The 18,832-nt window shown below is 43.7% G+C and overlaps 1 protein-coding gene across 1 annotated transcript in view; it reads left to right on the plus strand.

Annotated features, from left to right (window-relative positions):
• Positions 1-18,832, plus strand: part of CPLANE1 (ciliogenesis and planar polarity effector 1) — a 4,248,669-nt gene that overhangs the window by 203,320 nt on the left and 4,026,517 nt on the right. The window contains exon 6 of the mRNA XM_044076333.1: positions 16,453-16,609. Within this exon, the coding sequence (XP_043932268.1) occupies positions 16,453-16,609 (157 nt within the window). The remainder of the gene's footprint in view (positions 1-16,452; positions 16,610-18,832) is intronic.

The raw sequence follows: 18,832 nt of genomic DNA on the forward strand, positions 1-18,832 counted from the left end.
CCCATCTATCCAGTGCCCTTGAATCTCTGTCAGAGGGGGTAGGATTTTTTGCTGTTGAGGCCTTAACTCCCTTGGGACCCTGTGAAATAGTTTCAGGATCAGCAGCAGGGTTTCTAAATAAAAATGTATGCGAGTCAGGGACCCTGTAATATCTATCAGGCTTACTGGGAGCCAGAGGTAAGGAGTCAGTGGTCAGGCTTGACTCCGAAAACACATCATCCACAATGTCTAAAACAGGGGGAATGGCTAAAGGCCTGTGCTGAGGGAGAAGAAGGAAATCCCTGAGCGTCTATTTTGATTCTGAGAAGTCTTGACTCTCCCATTGAAAATGCTCCCTCAATGTATGCAAGGTTTCTCCAAATGAATAATCCTCAGGAGGAGATGCAGATGGTATAGACTCCTCTGCATCAGAATCCTCATAGGGAGGTAGAGATAATTCCTGATCAGAAGAGGAATCAGAAGAAATAGAAACCTGATCTGAAGATTCATAATCAGTGTCTTGCCTAGGCCTCTTATCTGGAGGGGGATGGGGTATCCCTGATCAAGGTAATGAGGTCTTCAACCATTTTGATCATCTGTTTTTTAGGCATAGAGGCCTGTGCATGTGGCTCATGCATCAGTGTTTTAGTTTTAGAAGTTGCTTTTGTCCTTGGATTTGCAGCTGTTGTCGGTTTGATATACAATTGTTGAGGTATGAATACACCCTCAGAAGCCGGTGCCTGCTCAGCGGCTCCGGACCCATCAGAGGGAGACACATCTGTCGATTCAATACCTTGAGTATCTTGCAGCATGCCTGAGTCCACGTGGGTGTCGGTAGAGGCCTGCGACTCGAAGGTAGCAGGTATCAGGGACTGCGAAAGCGCCTCACTGAGTACCGCCGAACTGGCGACTGGCTTAGGAGAAGCTTCGTCGTCGGTTTTGGATCTCGACTGCCTTTCTCTGTCCTTTTTTTTTTGTGTTTTTTTATGTACTCCGGTAGTCGGATTGCTATCCAACAACATTTCTGGGTAGTTAAATCTGTTTCCAAAATACTTTGATGCAAAAATATGCCGACGCTTAATAGTGCGTTGGTTAAATCTAGCACAAAACCGACAGCCAGGCACGTTGTGATCAGGGCCCAGGCAAGGAATACAGTATAAATGGAAATCCTTATGAGGTATTTGCTTCCCACAAGTAATACAATTATTAACTTTTTCTGACATCGGTAAGGAGCAAGAAAAAAGTTTCCACAACTGGGTACTTGGCTTTAGTGAAGACTTCGGTTCTGAAACTCAAGCTCGAATATTTCAGTAGTCGGCCGACCGGCACTTGCAGAATGCTTCGGCTTCGGGCACCGCACAGCAAGAAAGACTAAAGAAAATTGCGTCGGCTGCATGTTTTATACCCCTGACGACCTGACATCATGGAAGAGAAGACCGCAACCGACGCTGGACCCAAGACTTTGGAATTCAGGCCGACTGAGGGCAACCTGCCAGCAGATGTAATGACTGCAACACTGAAACACGAAGAACATCTTAGATTTTATTTGGACAGAACAAAAGACATTAGGAAATCGGATCAGCTCTTTGTGTCTTTTTCTGAAACCAGGAAAGGTAAACCAGTTGCTAAAACAACCCTAAGTGGCTGCCTGATTGTATCACCTATACATATGCTTGTCATAATATGCCCTTGTCTAGTAAGGTAAAGGCTCATTCAACCAGAGCAGTTTCTACCTCGTCAGCCTTTCAAGCCAAATTGCCTTTGGATAACATCTGTGCAGCAGCCACATGGTCTAAACCTCACACTTTTATAACTCATTACAAAGTGGATAAGGCCTCCAGGGACAGGGCTTCATTTGGTTCTACGGTTCTGAAGAGTTTACTTCCGTGAGCCACCCAAGATCAGGGTGCTAGGGACGCTATCCATCAGTAATGAGTGAACGGTGAGATTGAACAACTTCACATAAAGAAGTTATGTACTCACCATAATGTTCCATGTGAGTTGTTCCATCTCGCCTTCATTCTCACGTCCCTCCCTCCTTCCCCCTCCTGGCTGGCAGTTGACCTGGAAGCTGTCTTCATCCTGGTTTTTCAATGTGTATACATTCATAGGCAGAATAATTACTGTACTATTTTATATGGTACGCAGCAAACAATATCTGAGGTAATTCCAGCAGTGCATTATGGGATAAAGGGTGGGGTCTCAAGCTACTGGAGAACTTTGAGCTCGCTAGTCGGCCGTGTCGGAGCCGAGGATCGGCTCCGAACCCATCAGTGATGAATGAAGGCGAGATGGAACAACTCGCATGGAACGTTATGGTGAGTACATAACTTTTTATGTGAAATGGATAGAAGAAACAGTTGAAGTATGCTGCAGTGCCTGACAGTTAAATATCTTTTGGCAGCTGTTTCAAAAATGTTAGTAATAGACTGCAATAGTATGTTGTTTTGTATTAACAAGTTAGAAATGCAAGTTTTCTAAAAAAAAAAAAAAAAACTTGAGTCCTTCCTTTGTTTATGAAAGCCCCAAGCAGGAAAGAGGTTCACAAAACACATGATGTGAAGTTGTTCAATCTCTCCGTTTGTTCTTTACACGTGGGTTCGGAGCTTATCCATCGGCTCTGAGTTGGCCACTTTCCAAGCTCAAGATCTTTGAGTTAGCTTGAGGCACAGTCCCTATCCCATGATGTTCTCCTACCAATCCCAGATCTAGTTTGCTGCTGCAACGGATCGCACGATCTTCGGAGGAAGCTCGGGCCAGTAACCTTCTTTACTATATTTAGAAGTTAAAAATTTCTTATTAAACTATAATTAGTGGATTGAGAGATTTCGCATACTTCTTTTATTTTTTGTTTAGTGAGTGGATTGGAAGTTATTTTCTGTCTTCTAATTCGGAGCGGTTGCTCGTAGGCCTTTAACCTTTCTTGAGTTGCATTTACTTGACAGGGCTCTGTCAAATTTAATTCCCTGTCCCCTTATATTTCTTGAATTAGTGTATTAGAACTTTTTGTGTAACATTCTTCGTATAGTCATTACAGTTCAGGGATCTGAACTTTCTAAGGAGTCCGTGGCTTAAATTTTTTTATTGTTATCAGGGATTTGATATTTGTTGTTCTTGTTATAATGGCGGAGAAACAAAAATCTGGTTTGAAAAGATGTCTGTGGACAAAATATGTTCATCACTGATCATCATGTTTCTTGTGTGTACTGCTTGGGGTCACTACATTTACAAGAAGATTGCTCTATCTGCCATTCCTTCAGTGGCAGGATTTTATGGCAAAGGAAATTGGTCTATAGAGGGCTGTTGAAGCCAGATTTCCAAGAAGCTTTAGACAAGACTGACCAGACCTCCAAGTCCTCGAAGGGGTCGAAGTCTTCTAAGGTGTCATCGGAGCAGTCGCCGGTTCTGAGTGAGGCGCTTTCGCAGCCCCTGCAACCCGCTACCTCATAGCCACAGGCTGCCTCCGACTCCCACGTGGAGATTTCTAGGCCTCTAGAAACTCAAGGTATTGGGCCTATGGAAATTAACCCCTCAGATGGGTCCGGAGCCGCTGAGCAGCCATTGGCTTCTGAGGGTGTTTTCAGACCTTCACAGCTTACCATCAAAACAACAACCAAGTCTAAAACTCCATTAAAGACAAAGAAACAAGTACAGCATTCACCTGGACAGGCCTCCATGCCTAAAAACAGATGCTCAAAATGGCCGAAGACCTAATTACTCTGATTAGGGATTCCCATCCCCCTCCTGATAAAAGGCCTAGGCAGGATACAGACTATGATTCCTCTGACCAGGTTTCCATTTCTTCGGATTCCTCTTCAGACCAGAGATACTCTTTACCCCCCCTATGAGGACTCTGATGCTGAAGAATCAATCCCTTCAGCCTCTCTTCCTGAAGATTACTCTTATGGGGAAACTTTACATACCATGAGGGAGCATTTCCATTGGGAGAGCCAGGATTATTCAGAATCCAAGAAAAGGCTTAGAGATTTTCTTTTATTGCCTCAGCACAGGCCCCTTGCTATTCCGCCTGTGTTAGATATTGTGGATGATGTGTTCTCTGAATTCAGTTTAACCCCTGATTCTTTGCCCCTAGCACCAGTCAAGCCAGATAGGTACTACAGAGTCCCTGACTCTCACAAATTTCTTTATAAAAACCCTGCTGCTGACCCAGAAACTATTTCCCAGGGTCCCAAAGGGGTAAAGGCTTCCACTGCTAAAAATCCAGTTCCCTCTGACAGGGATTCTAGAGCATTAGATGGATGGGGGAAGAAAGTTTACACTTAAGGGCTTTAAATTGCCAGTTCCACATGCTTAAATACCAACAATATTTAATGTCTCTGTTAAAACAGAAAATGCTTACAAGCTCAGAAGGTCCTGACTATAAGGAAATGCAGGATTTATTGCATGCAGCTGAACTAGTGGGAAAACATACTCTGCAATGTGGTTTTGATTCATTAGAGGCTTCTTGTAGAGCCGCAGTTACAGGATCTGTGATTCGAAGGCATGCTTGGTTAAAAGAACAAGGTTTACCTGATCATGTTAAGGCAAAATTACTGGATGCTCCTTTACAGCATGATATCTTGTTTGGTGTTAAGGCAGAAGAGGTATTAAAGAAAATGGAGGCTAAGGCAAAATCTATGCAAACAGTGAAGGATTTTTTACAGGTACAGCCACCTCGATTTAGCAGAAATTGGCCTTCTAAAAATTGGTCCTTTCCAGTGTCAGACAGACCACAAAGAGGCAGATGCAGATGCCCCAAGAGGCAGATCTCAGCCCCAAGGCTCTTACAGACCACGACAGTGGGGTGCTTCAACCCTAAAAGGAGGAGAAGACAAGTCACAACCTTATAAGAAACCGTCCCAATGACTCCCCCCTTCAAATGCCAAGCACTTACCTTTTGACAGCTCCCTTAGGGGGAAAACTAGCACTTTTTTCACAAAATTGGCATATAATCACCCAAGACAAATGGGTTCTGAATATTGTGTCTCAGGGTTACAGGTTCCACTTTCACACTCTACTAAGGCCAAAAGGAATGCCAGACCTGCCACAAAATCAGTGGGCAGAGGCACAAAAACAAATTACAGCCCTCATGGACATGAGAGCTATTCAAAACGTGCCACAACAGGAACAAGGACAAGGATTTTACTCAAGACTTTTCTTGGTCCCCAGAAAGGACAAAGCCTGGAGACCCACACTGGACCTATCTACTCTAAATACTTACCTGGATGTTCCGAAATTCAAAATGTTGACACTACAGCAACTTCTTCCCATGCTGGGCAAGAAGGCTTGGCTTGTTACTTTGGACCTCAAAGAGGCATACCTGCATGTCTCAATCAGACAAAATTGCAGAAGATACCTCAGATTCATTGCTGGCACAATGCATTACCAATTATCTGCACTGCCATTTGGCTTATCTACTGCGCCCAGGGTCTTCACAAAATGCCTGGCACCAGTAATTGCATTTTGCAGACAAAAAGGAATTCAAATATATCCCTACTTGGACGACTGTCTTATTCAAGCAGAGAGCAAGGACATTCTTCTAAAGCATCTGGCGTTTGTAAAAAGATTGCTAATTTGCCTAGGGTACACAGTAAACGAAAAGAAGTCAAAACTAGTGCCCTCACAAGCGATAATATTCCTGGGTGCCAGCTTAAATACAACGGCCCAGATGGCTTATCTCATGCCAGACAAGCAAAGACAACTGACTCAGTACTTTCAATTGATGGCAACAAAAACCCAACTCCCTGCAAGAAAAATTCTGCAGGGCTTGGGGTTCATGGCGTCCTGCATACTACTAATACCATATGCCAGACTGCATATGAGGAAATTACAATGGTACCTAAAAAGTGTTTGGACTCAACACTGTCACAGTTTGGAAACAGTAATACCACTTATTCCCTGCCTACAACACCAGTTTCGATGGTGGGCACAGGCATGTCACCACAACAAGGGACAGCCTTTCACTTTACCCACAGCCAGGCAGACACTAACAACAGATGCCTCGGATTATGCCTGGGGGAGCACACATGGCAGGAAAATGTATTCAGGGCAAGTGGGCCGCAGACCAAATGCATCTTCACATCAATCAAAAAGAGATGCTAGCTGAAATGCCCTAACAGCTTTCAAGGACCTTCTGCATTCAGGACAACTATTACTAAAGACGGACTACACCACAGTTATGTGGTACATAAACAAGCAGGGGGGCACTCATTCCTATCCCCTCTGCAGACAAGCCATGACTTTGTGGAACGCAGCACTGACCTATCAAGTTTATCTGCAAGCACAATTCCTGCCAGGAAAGAAAAATACTCTGGCAGACGACTTGAGCAGAAACATCATGGATCCTCACGAGTGGAAATTAAATCCACAAGTATTCAGCATAACACAAAAATGGGGGTGCCCAGACATGGATCTTTTTGCCTCCCCTCTGAACTGCCAACTACAGAAATTCTGCACAAGGACTTACCACACACAAGCATGGAAAGTGGATGCTCTCTCATTCAGCTGGAAAACCCTAAAAGTTTATGCCTTCCCACCACTGCCTCTCCTTTCAAAGGTACTCCTAAAAGCCAGACAAGAAAGGCCAAAAATGATCCTGATTGCCCCAGACTGGCCACGCCAGCACTGGTACCCAATCTTAAAGAACTTGGCTCAAGGCCCAGCATGGATTTTACCTCAAATTCCTCACCTTCTGACTCAACAAAACAATCAGATCCTGCACAGCCAGCTCAAAACCTTAAACCTGGCTGCATGGCAGATTACTTAGCCAAGCAGCCAACACCTCTCTCTAAAGCTGTTATGGATGTCATTTTGGAGGCCAGGAGGCCCAGCACCAGGAAATCCTATTCAGAAAATTGGAAGAGATTCTGCGCCTGGAACCAGGCTCAAAGCTTTGACCCTCTTGTTCCAAACATTCCTCAGATATTACAATAGTCAACTGAGATGCTGGACAAAGGCCTATCCTTTTCATCCATTAAGATCCACGCCTCTGCCATCTCAGCACATTACAACACGGATCCTCCTATTTTCTCTCATCCATTATTAAAACAGTACCTCAGAGGGGCTAAAAACATAAGACCGCCCCGGAGAGCACCAACACCAACTTGGGACCTCAACTTTGTCTTGGAAAAACTAACTTTACCTCCTTTTGAGCCAGCCAGTTCAGCAGAATTAAAATATGTGTCATGGAAAACTGTTCTTCTTCTGGCAATAACCTCAGCACGAAGAGTCTGAGTTACAGGCACTAATGGCAGTGGAACCTTTCATCATTTTTCATCAGGACAGGGTTTCTTTAAGAACAAACCCTACATTTATGCCAAAGGTGGTATCCAGTGTGGCTCTTAACCAAACTATTCACTTGCCAAACTATTCACTTGCCAACATTTTATCCAAATCCCCAGAATAAAGGGGAGAGACTTCTGCACTCATTGGACATACACAGACAGTTACACTTCTACTTGGACAAAACAAAAGCTTTCAGGAAAACTGAGCAATTGTTTGTAGCATATGCTGCAGGATCACAGGGAAAGGCTATTTCAAAGCAGACCATTTCAAAGTGGATAGGACACTGTGTCCATTTCTGCTACACACAGCATGGAAAAACTGTACCTAGCAACATTAGGCCACATTCCACCAGGGCAACAGCCAGTTCAACTCCCTACCTCAGAGGAGTACCTACCAAGGATATTTTGGAAGCTGCAACTTGGAGTTCAGTGCACACCTTCACCAAGCATAACCACTTGCCTCTTTACTTTAAATCCAGAGCTGGCTTTGCCACTGCAGTGCTGCAGGGCCTCGTAGCCACCCCGAATCCTTTATAGATCCAGCCACCCTACCTCAGCTTTGGGATTCAACCCAAGTGTAATGACTGCAGCAGTGAAACACGATGAACATAGTACAGTTTTGTACCTACCATAAATGTACATGGCGAGTGTATTCACTGCTGCAGTCCAGGTTACACTCCCTCCATCCCCACTTTCTTACCTAGGACTTATCTATACCTTTCTACCCTATACAACCTATGTGGTGTATTTGCTTGTAACTGAAGGTATTGTCTTTATTTTTTATGTATGTTTTATTAGCAGTATGTATTGCCTACCTATTTGGGGGCACCTGACATCTGGGGCAAGAAAAACTGAAGAAAATGGCATCTGCTGCATCTTATATACCCCTGGCGCACTGACGTCAGGGAGGAGGCGACAGCAACTGACGCTGGACCAAGACTTTGGAACTCTGGCCGACTGCAGGACCGCCTGACGGCAGGATAACCCAAGTGTAATGACTGCAGCAGTGAATACACTCGAACACCTACATTTATGGTAGGTACAAAACTGTACTTTCTTGAGCACCTCTGGGAAGACTCTGTCGTCTGCTCCACAGCCTTCGGAGCTGTACGCCGAGATCTTACCTCGGAGCCAAGTCATTGTTTTGAAGCCGGTGCCAAAGTCCCCGATTCTCAAGTCGGTGGCTTCTTCAGCTCCTTCGAGCCATTCTTCCGGTACCCTTTCCGACATCGATGTGGACCGTGTGGTGCAGAGACTTTTGGTGAACCTGGCCCTGGCCAAATTGATTTCAGCTTCGACCCAGTTGGCTTTGAAGTCTACGACCCCCTCTCCTATGATTTCTGCTCCTCCTCTGAGGCCAATTGAGCCTTTGGAGCCAGAAAGAGAGGATCCGATAGTGGTGGAACCCTCGGAGCCGAGGCCTGTTCCAGTGCCCTCGGCTCCGTCGAACTTGACTTCTTCGGTTCCGATCGAAGAGTCTCTGAGCCGACACTCTCTCGCTGGTTCCGGGGGATGCTTCGGTTCTGACTCTCCCTCTCAGGGCTTCGGCGCAGATGAGTTTGGTTCCGTCCTCTGGTTCGGAGCCTGTGGTCTTGGCCCCTGGGAGGTTGCCATCTTCTTCAGAACCGGCGGACTCCTTGGGTCGGGAAACCGGTGCCTTCGATGCCATGAGGAGGATCATGTCTGCTAAGACCCTTACCTCTTCGGATCTTTCCTCTTCCTCCCTAAAGGGCCGTGTTCTGTCCCTACACCACAGGTTCCCACCAAGCATCAAGACCCAGAGCCTCAGGTAACCCCACTGGGTGACCCCTGCTTGACTGAGACTACACCAGACGCCCTCACTGAAGTCCCCAGAAAAAGACTGTGCAAGAGGAGGCATTTAGATTCCCCTCAGGAATCCTCAACATCAGACACCGACTTAGAGGAATCAGAAGGGTCCCCACGGTCCTCCTCTGAGGATGTCTCATTTGCAGACATCCTGGAAATATTAAGGCAGAGGGGTGACTGGCAGTCGCTTACCCCTACTGAGGATGAGTCGGTGCTCCTGAAGGCCTTTGGGTCTCAGCCTTCCACCTCCTGGGTTACTCCGCCCTTTGACGAATTAATGGACTTGGTCGCTCAAAGGGCGTGGGAGTTCCTGATTCCATGGAACCGGTCCCTCGGAGGCCCAATAAATTTATCACCTCCCCTCAAGACAGGTTTTTTCTTAAGACGGGAGTCTCCGTTGATGCCATGGTGGTGGTGGTGGCCACCAAGAAAGAGATGTCAGAAACCTCTTCTTCTGTTCATCCTCCTAATAAGGACTCTAGGACTATGGACAGATACGGGAAACGCATCTTTAGTTCTGCGACATTTGCAATGAGATCGCTCAACTATTTGACCCGCTTTACCCATCTTCAATGAGATCTCCTCAAAGAGCTTGGAGATGCTCTACAGGGCAAAACAGATGATGCTGTTTCAGAGAAAGTAATGGCACAGCTTAACACCCTTAATTCTATTGTGAACTCGTCCATGCGGCTTATTTCTTATGCAGCTGATGGATCAAGCCAGGCAGCAGGTTCAGTGATAGCTTTGCGGAGATAATCCTGGATGCGCTTATGCTCCTTTGCGGAAGCCTTCAAGTCTTCCTTTGCTAATACCCCATTTGATGGCTCTTCCTTGTTTGGGCCTAAAGTCAAGGAAACACTCACTAGGTGTGAGCAGGAAGGAAAGACTGTCTCTGCCGTTGGAGTCCGTTGTTCCACCCCCACTAGACCATACACCAAAGGGCAGAAAGGTGGAAAAATGTGGTTCCGAAAGTCCCAAGGAGCTTTCCAGAGCACACGTAGTGAATCCCCCCCTCCAGGGGCAGAGGGGGGGGGTATAATGGTAGATGCCGCCCAGGCGACAGAGGGGGTCCGCAGAACCAGGGTGACATGGAGCAGTTCCTTGGCAAGCCCTATCAGCGCTTCTGAGAGGAGGCCCGATCATCCTGCTCTGGAGGCAGTTGGGGGTCGCTTAGCTTTATACTCAGACGCCTGGCTAGGAATTACATCAGATTCTTGGATAAAAAGCATAATTACCAGAGGTTACATCATTCCCTTTTCAGAATCCCCTTCCATTCGTGCAAGAATCCCAGACGTTTCACCCAGTCTGCAGAATCTAGCAACCATAGAAATTCAAAGGCTGCTAGAAAAAAAGAGTCATCCAGCCAGTCACAGCGGACCAAATAGGATCCGGAACTTACTCCAGGTTATTTTTAGTTCCAAAGAAAACAGGGGACTGGAGGCCCATTTTAGACCTCAGCAAACTAAATACCTTTGTCAAAAAGGAGAAGCTCCGGATGGTCACGCTTCAATCGATACTTCCGTTTCTCAAAACGGGCAATTAGATGTGCTCTATAGATCTTAAGGATGCGTACTACCACATCAAAATGGCCAGGCCATCCAGGGATCACTTGCGTTTCCGGCTGGGGGCCAGTCGCTATCAATTCCGAGCTCTGCCCTTTGGTCTCACCACAGCCCCCAGAGTGTTCACCAAATGTATGGCAGTGGTCACGGCTCACCTGAGAAGTTTAGGATTCCGGGTGTTTCCATATCTCGATGACTAGCTCCTCACCGCCACCACCAGGCATTAACTAATTTGCGCCAGAGATTAAACTATCAACCTGTGTTCCAGGTTGGGCATAACCTTAAATTTCAAAAAATCTCCTTTATTGCCGTCACAGCATGTTTCCTTTACAGGAGCAGATCTAGACACCACCACCTCCCTGGTCAGATTGCCTCTAGAAAGAGTAATATCTTTGTGAAGTCGTGTGTCCCAGTTGTTAATGGAAAGGAGAGTTCCAGCATTCCAGGTCCTGAAGCTGGTAGGCACCATGGCAGCTACACTTATAGCGGTTCCTCTGGGACGAATGCACATGAGGATACTCCAATGGCTACTATTCCCACAGTGGTCTTATCAACAGCTTCCAATGTCACACAAGATTATTCTGACAAATGCTTGCAAAAAGGACCGTTTAGGATTCCGGGTGTTTCCATATCTCGATGACTAGCTCCTCACCGCCACCACCAGGCATTAACTAATTTGCGCCAGAGATTAAACTATCAACCTGTGTTCCAGGTTGGGCATAACCTTAAATTTCGAAAAATCTCCTTTATTGCCGTCACAGCATGTTTCCTTTACAGGAGCAGATCTAGACACCACCACCTCCCTGGTCAGATTGCCTCTAGGAAGAGTAATATCTTTGTGAAGTCGTGTGTCCCAGTTGTTAATGGAAAGGAGAGTTCCAGCATTCCAGGTCCTGAAGCTGGTAGGCACCATGGCAGCTACACTTATAGCGGTTCCTCTGGGACGAATGCACATGAGGATACTCCAATGGCTACTATTCCCACAGTGGTCTTATCAACAGCTTCCAATGTCACACAAGATTATTCTGACAAATGCTTGCAAAAAGGACCTTCTTTAGTGGTTGAACAGCCACCAAGTTACTGTAGGACGCCCATTTATACTTCCCCCTCCCACAGCCACAGTAACCACACGGATGCTTCCCTGATAAGGTGGGGGGGCTATTTCAGGGAAGAACTGTCCAAGGCACTTTGGTCAGACATGGAATCTCATTTGCACATCAATGTCTTAGAGTTGAGAGCGGTGTTTCTAGCGTTGCAACACTTTCACAACTCTCTACCTCGAGAGACGATTGCAATTCAGACAGACAACATGTCGGTAGTCTGGTACATCAACAAGCAAGGGGGAACCAAGTCTTACCCCTTGTGCCAAGAGGCCCTGAGACTTTGGCAGTGTGCGCAGTATCCACCGGCTGCTTTCTGATAGCAATGCACATACCCAGGTCATCCAATGTAATAGCGGACAAACTGAGCAGAGCCATTCTGTTGCCCCACGAGTGGTCCCTCAAAGAACGAGTGGCGGAAAGGATATTCCGCAGATGGGGCCAGCCTTGCTGCGACCTTTTTGCATCCCCACTGAATGCAAAATGCAGAAGCTACTTCGCCCTGTACCCCCCCACTGGGGGACAGCCCAAGGGGACTCACTTGTACACGATTGTCCCTCGGGTCTCCTATATGCCTTCCCTCCAATTCCTCTGATTCCCAGATTCTTACAGAAAGCCAAAAGCCTGTGAAGGACTTTTATTCAAATAGCTCCGTTTTGGCCTCGGCAGATATGGTTCCCCTTCCTACAGCAATACCAAGTGGAAGAACCTTGGGTTCTGGACCCAGTGCCAGACCTTCTGACTCATTCGTCGGGAGTTCTTCACCACTCTCTTGTCTCCCTCAAACTGACAGCTTGGCTGCTCCACTTCCCAACCTAACCAGGTCACATGATTTGTCTCCAGCGGTTCAACATATTTTAGTTTCCTCTCAAAGTCTCCACCAGGAAACTTTATAATAGCAAATGAAGGCAATTTGCTCATTTTGCTTTTCAGCATGTTGTTGAACCCTATGTTGCCCCTATTCATAGTATTCTGGAATTCTTGACTTCGCTGTTTCACGATGGTGCTGCAGCTTCTACGATAAGGGTTCAATTAGCTGCCATATCTAACTTCCATGTGGGATGCAGTGGCTCAAACATTATGACACACAGATTATGTAAAGCCTTTTTGAAAGGGACTCATCACCTAAAGCCACCTATCAGACATCCTGTTACTCCCTGGAATCCGAATTTGGTGCTATCTCAACTCATTCTTCCACCTTTTGAGCCTGCATCATCTTGTCCTTTGAAGTTCCTTTCTTGAAAGACAATTTTCCTAGTGGCTATTACTTCAGCTCGTAGAGTTTCAGAACTGCAGGCACTTTCTATCAGGTGCCCATATCTAGTCTTTCACCCTGACAGAGTGTCTTTAAGAACGAATCCTACCTTTCTTCCTAAGGTCTGCTCCGAGGCAAATTTGAACCAATCTGTTGACCTTCCTACTTTTTTCAGACACCATACTAGTAGAATGGAGTACGTTACATACGCTTGATGTTCACAGACAGTTGAGGTTTTACTTGGACAGAATAAAAGAATTTAGGAAATCTGATCAACTGTTTGTCTCCTATGCAGACAATAAGAAAGGTTTGTCGGTATCCAAAGTACATTGTCCAAATGGATTGCTGACTGTATAAAACTTGCATAATCTTCAGCTAAACAACCTTTAGAACGTGAGGTGAAAGCTCATTCTACCAGGGCTGTTTCTACATCTTTAGCCCACACAGCCCGTCTGCCTTTGGACACCATTTGTGCAGCTGCTACGTGGTCCAAACCTCATACGTTTATCACTCATTACAAAGTGGACAGGGCCTCCTGGGACTGGGCTTCCTTTGGTTCCACCGTTTTCAGGAATATACTCCTGTGAGCCTCCCAAGATTAGGGTACTTGGGACGCTACCCACGTGTAAAGAACAAACGGTGAGATTGAACAACTTCACATAAAGAAGTTATGTTCTTACCATAACGTTCCATGTGAGTTGTTCATCTCGCCTTTGTTCTTACACTGCCTCCCACCTTCCCCCTTCAGGTTATGGAAGAACAGGTATGACTGGTGGTCTGGTTGGTCTTGCTCATGTCCTTTTCTTCCCACCAGATTATTGTTTAGCTATTGTAAATAGTTATGTACTTTGTACATTGTTTATAATTGGTTTCTTAGTGTGTTTTTTATTGCTGGTTTAGCAAACTAGATCTGGGGTTGGTAGGAGAGCATTATGGGATAGGGACTGTGGCTCGAGCGAACTCAAAGATCTTGAGCTTGGAAAGCGGCCGACTCGGAGCCGATGGATCAGCTCCGAACTCACGTGTAGAGAACAAAGGCGAGATGAACAACTCACATGGAACATTATGGTAAGAACATAACTTCTTTTTTCTTTAATGTTGATAGACATGGGTTACCAGTGTTTGAGCTTTGGTGTATTCATTGATCTTCTTTCTCCCACCCAACATGGTTTCTGTCCAGGACATAGCACCATTACAGCCCTGCTCTCATTCACTGATACGGTCAACAAAGCCCTAGATGCTGGTCACCCTACTTCAGCAGTCTTACTGGATCTGTCTAAGGCTTTCGACACAGTATCTCATACTAAACTACTAAACCAATTATCAAAACTAGGATGCTCCCCCAAATCGCTTAACTGGTTTACCTCCTACCTAAACAATCGGGAACAATCAGTAAGATGGCATAATGTACAATCTGATTATCAGGAAAATAGCATAAGAGTCCCACAAGGTTCCATTCTAGAGCTATTACTCTTCATCAATGACCTTCACAAAGCTTCCCAACTAGATACTCCGATTCTGCAATAGTATCCACCGCTAACAATTTCTCTGACCTCCTCACAGCTACTCAAAATGCTTTCACTTCAAGAGAAACCTGGCTAAATAATTCTCAACTGCTGTTAAAACCACCAAAAAACAAAACTTCTCTTATTCTGTACAAAACCAGCAAATACAGATTTCAAAGTTTTCTCTAAAGATAAGGCAGAAATTGAAATAGTTAAAACAGCTAAACTACTAGGTATGACAATAGATGACAAACTCACCTTTGAGCTGCATTTTCACAAAACCAGCAAATACAGATTTCAAAGTTTTCTCTAAAGATAAGGAAGAAATTGAAATAGTTAAAACAGCTAAACTACTAGGTATGACAATAGATGACAAACTCACCTTTGAGCTGCATTTTCACAACACCGTAAAAAAAGCACACTTTAAATTAGGCAAACTCTATTGGCACAAACTCTACCTTGATAATCACACCAATGCAAAACTAGCCAGTACCCTACTCATCCCTTCCTTTCTATATGGTAACATGCCATCTTTACTAACCTGCACGTATCCCTCATCCCTCAGCAATCAACTCCAATCTTGCTATTATAAAATAGCTAAATTTGCCTCAGGAAGGCTTAATCGCTCACACCACTGCCAAGCAATTACAGAACTGAACTGGCTTGAGTTCTCCAGCTATCTCGCTTATACCCAATTAACTCTAGCTCACAAACTAATTTTTAAGCCCCACTACTGCCCAGCACTCCACTCAATCCAGCAAACTTATACTCTTACACTGACAGTTAGATCATCTGATAAACAGCTGTTAACAGTAACCAAACCCAACAAAAGAGCTGGACAGTGTTTGTACTCCCATAGCATTGCTAAACTTTAGAATTCCTTATCCTCCCATATAACTCTAATAGAATGTTTAAAAAACCTTCAAATCAGCACTAAAAACATATTACTTAAAAAACCTCCCATCCCCCTGCACAGCAATCAGCCCACCTTTAAGCTATCCCATCACAAATTAATCCTACATTTCATTTGACAAATACCATGTTCAATTACTACTGCCCTTTACTATTGATTTTTTGTGTAAAGCACACCTTTGATACCACAGGTAACGTCTCCTTTTATAATGTAACATGACAGTGCCAAGACTTAATATTGTACTCTTGTACTATACTGTTTGTGAATTATCTCTGCATATATATCTTATACATACGTTATATTTGTAACTAAGAGTTGTGCTTAATTAGGCCAAGACGTAGCTCTGATGGACTTTTTGCAGATTGCACTCTTGTTTTGTATTTGTCATCTCTGCTTTCAAATGTTGTTTAACGTCAGTTTTTGTAAATGTCTGTTTTTTCTGTACTACTGTGAAGCTTTTCTCCCCGGACCTCCACTGAAAATTTCAATGACCAAGTGGACTTTCCGGTCAACAAATGTCAATAAATAAATAATTTAATATGTTCATAACCTTTGATTAATAGGTCTGCACTAGTCTAGATGGTAGCTCTCTAAACGTAATGGTAGGTCTTTGAGGGTTTGTTAGGAGGGAAGGAATGGGAAATATGAGTGTTGTTAGTGTTGGCTGGTATATCTTTTACAAGTTCTGGTTATCATTGAGAGAAGCTAAGGGTCTAGTCTTGTTTAGTATAAAGAAATGCAGTGTGGGAAGGGTTCATCTCTAATGGCTGATTTTTCTGACTTCAGACCTGTAGAATTTAAAGAGTTATACCAGATTATGATGGACTGTGGTACAGTGGAGGAAGGTGAAAATAATTGCTTGCTGTAATGGAGGAGCATGACTGTGTGCAATGCATAACTGATGGAGACAAGTTAATTAGAAATAAATATAAATTAAGTTTTTTGGTATGGTAGTGCATGCTTTTAATTTTATCTTAATTTGCTGTTAAGCAGCTTGATCACAAACTTTTCTTTTACTTCTTGTTTAGTTCTTTCGCCTATCAAGATTGTTGGTCAATGCAGAAGATCTCACTGACTAGCTTAGTACCAAAATGTGAGCCTATAAAGTCAAGAGGAGCTTTAGTTTCAGCATTCTCAAGAGATGGTCATGTGCTGGCAGTAGCCTTAAATCAAATGGATCCAAAGGTAAAGATACACTGCAGTTTATAAATTTACTTGCTATTTGTTGTACAACTTTACTTCTAAAGCTGCCTATTTGTTGTCCATACACTCTGCAGTTAAGAGACAGTAACATCTGTCTCAGTCCCATTTCTTAAGCTTTTTGTGAGACTTACACAACCACTATATACTTAATTGTCTCGTGTTTTATGATAAGTATTTTATTTCGCCAATGCAAGATCGTGTTTGGCACCAACTATGAATTTACTTTGTGGCATTTTGAAGCATTAGATAACTTGCTGGGACAAGGAGCATCTTCCTGATTGGGTCTATATTGCTTCGTCGAAGTTTCAAAACTGATATGGTCGGCACCATATCATCAAAGTTTTTAAACCGCGAATGTATTAACGGAAATCTCTGTGCAATCTCGGAGTTGGTAAATTTAAGTAGCGGGGGGTGTGGGAGGTGCAGGGTGGCCTTCCCCCATGCTTGAAACGTTTAGGTAAGTTATTTTCTTGTTTGTTTTTTTGTTTTTTTTTTGTTTTTTTACATATTCAGTGTTTCAAAACATCGATGATATGGTTTCGACCATATCAGATTCGATGTTTTGAAGCTTTGATTATGTGATATAGACGCGAGAAGTAGTACCTTGTATCTTTGTGTTAGGGGTGCCTGTTTTTTTTTTTTTTTTCTTTGTTTTTGTGTTCCTCGCCTTCCATATTTTTAAAATATGCAATTACTCCAGAGTCTTTTTCCTTTAGTCATAATTTCTCCATGTGTTATGCAACCATCTTTTCTTTAGGATTGCTGCTGTACCTGTAACTTGTAGCAAATAGGTCTTCCTGTGGAATAATTGTGATAGTCTTAATACTTCTACTACTCTGGAATTAATTGGCATGTTCCCCGTATAAAAGTGTCGCTATCCACTACCATCTTTATTTAGTTCATTCTACTTTTTTGAAACTGATAGTCACGTGAATGTGTTTGATTTATTTTGGCTTATTCAGTTGAGAAGTATTTGTCAGTGTCAGTGGCACAGAAAGTAGCTCATTTGCCTTTGATGTTAGATTAGAAGGCTATGGACTGTACTCTCAACTCAGGCACATGGATTAATTTCCATTGCTGCAATGATAGTGCAGAATAAGGGGGTGCTGCACTCTTGAGTGTGTTATCCTTTGGATGAGACATTAAACTGGGGCCCCATCTGCCTGATTTAGTGGCAGCTCAGGTGAATGTAAAGGGTCCCAGAGCATCTTTTGAAAAGAGTAAGGGAAGTTCCTCAGTGTCCCAGACGTAATTCCATAGTAGAATAAGCACCACTTCTGGTCTCCCCTGAAAAGAGGTCAATAGCATAGTGGGACTAACCTAGTCAACAAAGGATAAATAAAAATATTTTAACCACTTAATAAATCACTGTTTTCTAAAGGACTGTCCCAGATGACTATGGCTATTTCTACTGGCTTGTATAAAAGCTATGTCACCAAAATGATTCAACTTTTTTCATGAAATGTTCCAGGATTGTTATTAGCATAAGTACAGATAAAACATTTTGTATCCGGCTCCTACCCTCAATGGCAAAGAATCAGTGGCATCTGAATTGTAATGAAAAACATTTTACTGTCATTTTTTAGGCCTCAACATACAAGAGTAAAGGACTTCCAAGACGGCTGCTGACAGAGTAGCATATGTTGATTAGAGCCCTCCCAGTGAAAAATGAAAAAAATTGTTAAAAAAAAAAAAAGCCAGCTCTCAGTCTGGGTAAAACTTAGTTGCTGATTGGAGGCATACAAACAGTATAGTTACTAAAGATGAAATTTGGAAAACAAAAGTGAAAATTAACCAGAAAAGAAAAAAAAAAGCTTTAGCTAGTTAAGAATTTTGAAGCTGTTAAACAAAAAGCAATTCTCTGAGATTCTGATCCTCAGTCTGAGGGAGGACAGGAAGTAGACTTTAATTATGTTTCTGACATTCCCACTCTACAGAATGGGGAATCTGACTCTGAGGAAAGTTTTTCTTTATATTACTCTTCTGAAGAGTTGTCTTTTTTGATATTTCGGTAGGAACAAAGAGAGATGCCAGAATTCTGGCAAATATTTTATGATTTACTACAGGTAAAACTGCAGAAATCAGGCTGTAAATGAAAGAAAGACTGGTTGAACATGAATTTTCTCAAGAAGAGCTGTTTTAAAAATGATAGTGAAAGAAGACAGACCATGTAGCCTGAGATTTTTTTTTTGCCAGAGAAGGTGG

The sequence above is a fragment of the Protopterus annectens genome, chromosome 1.part0 (genome assembly GCF_019279795.1).
Source record: "Protopterus annectens isolate FY-2018-M chromosome 1.part0, PAN1.0, whole genome shotgun sequence".
NCBI lineage: Eukaryota > Metazoa > Chordata > Ceratodontiformes > Protopteridae > Protopterus > Protopterus annectens.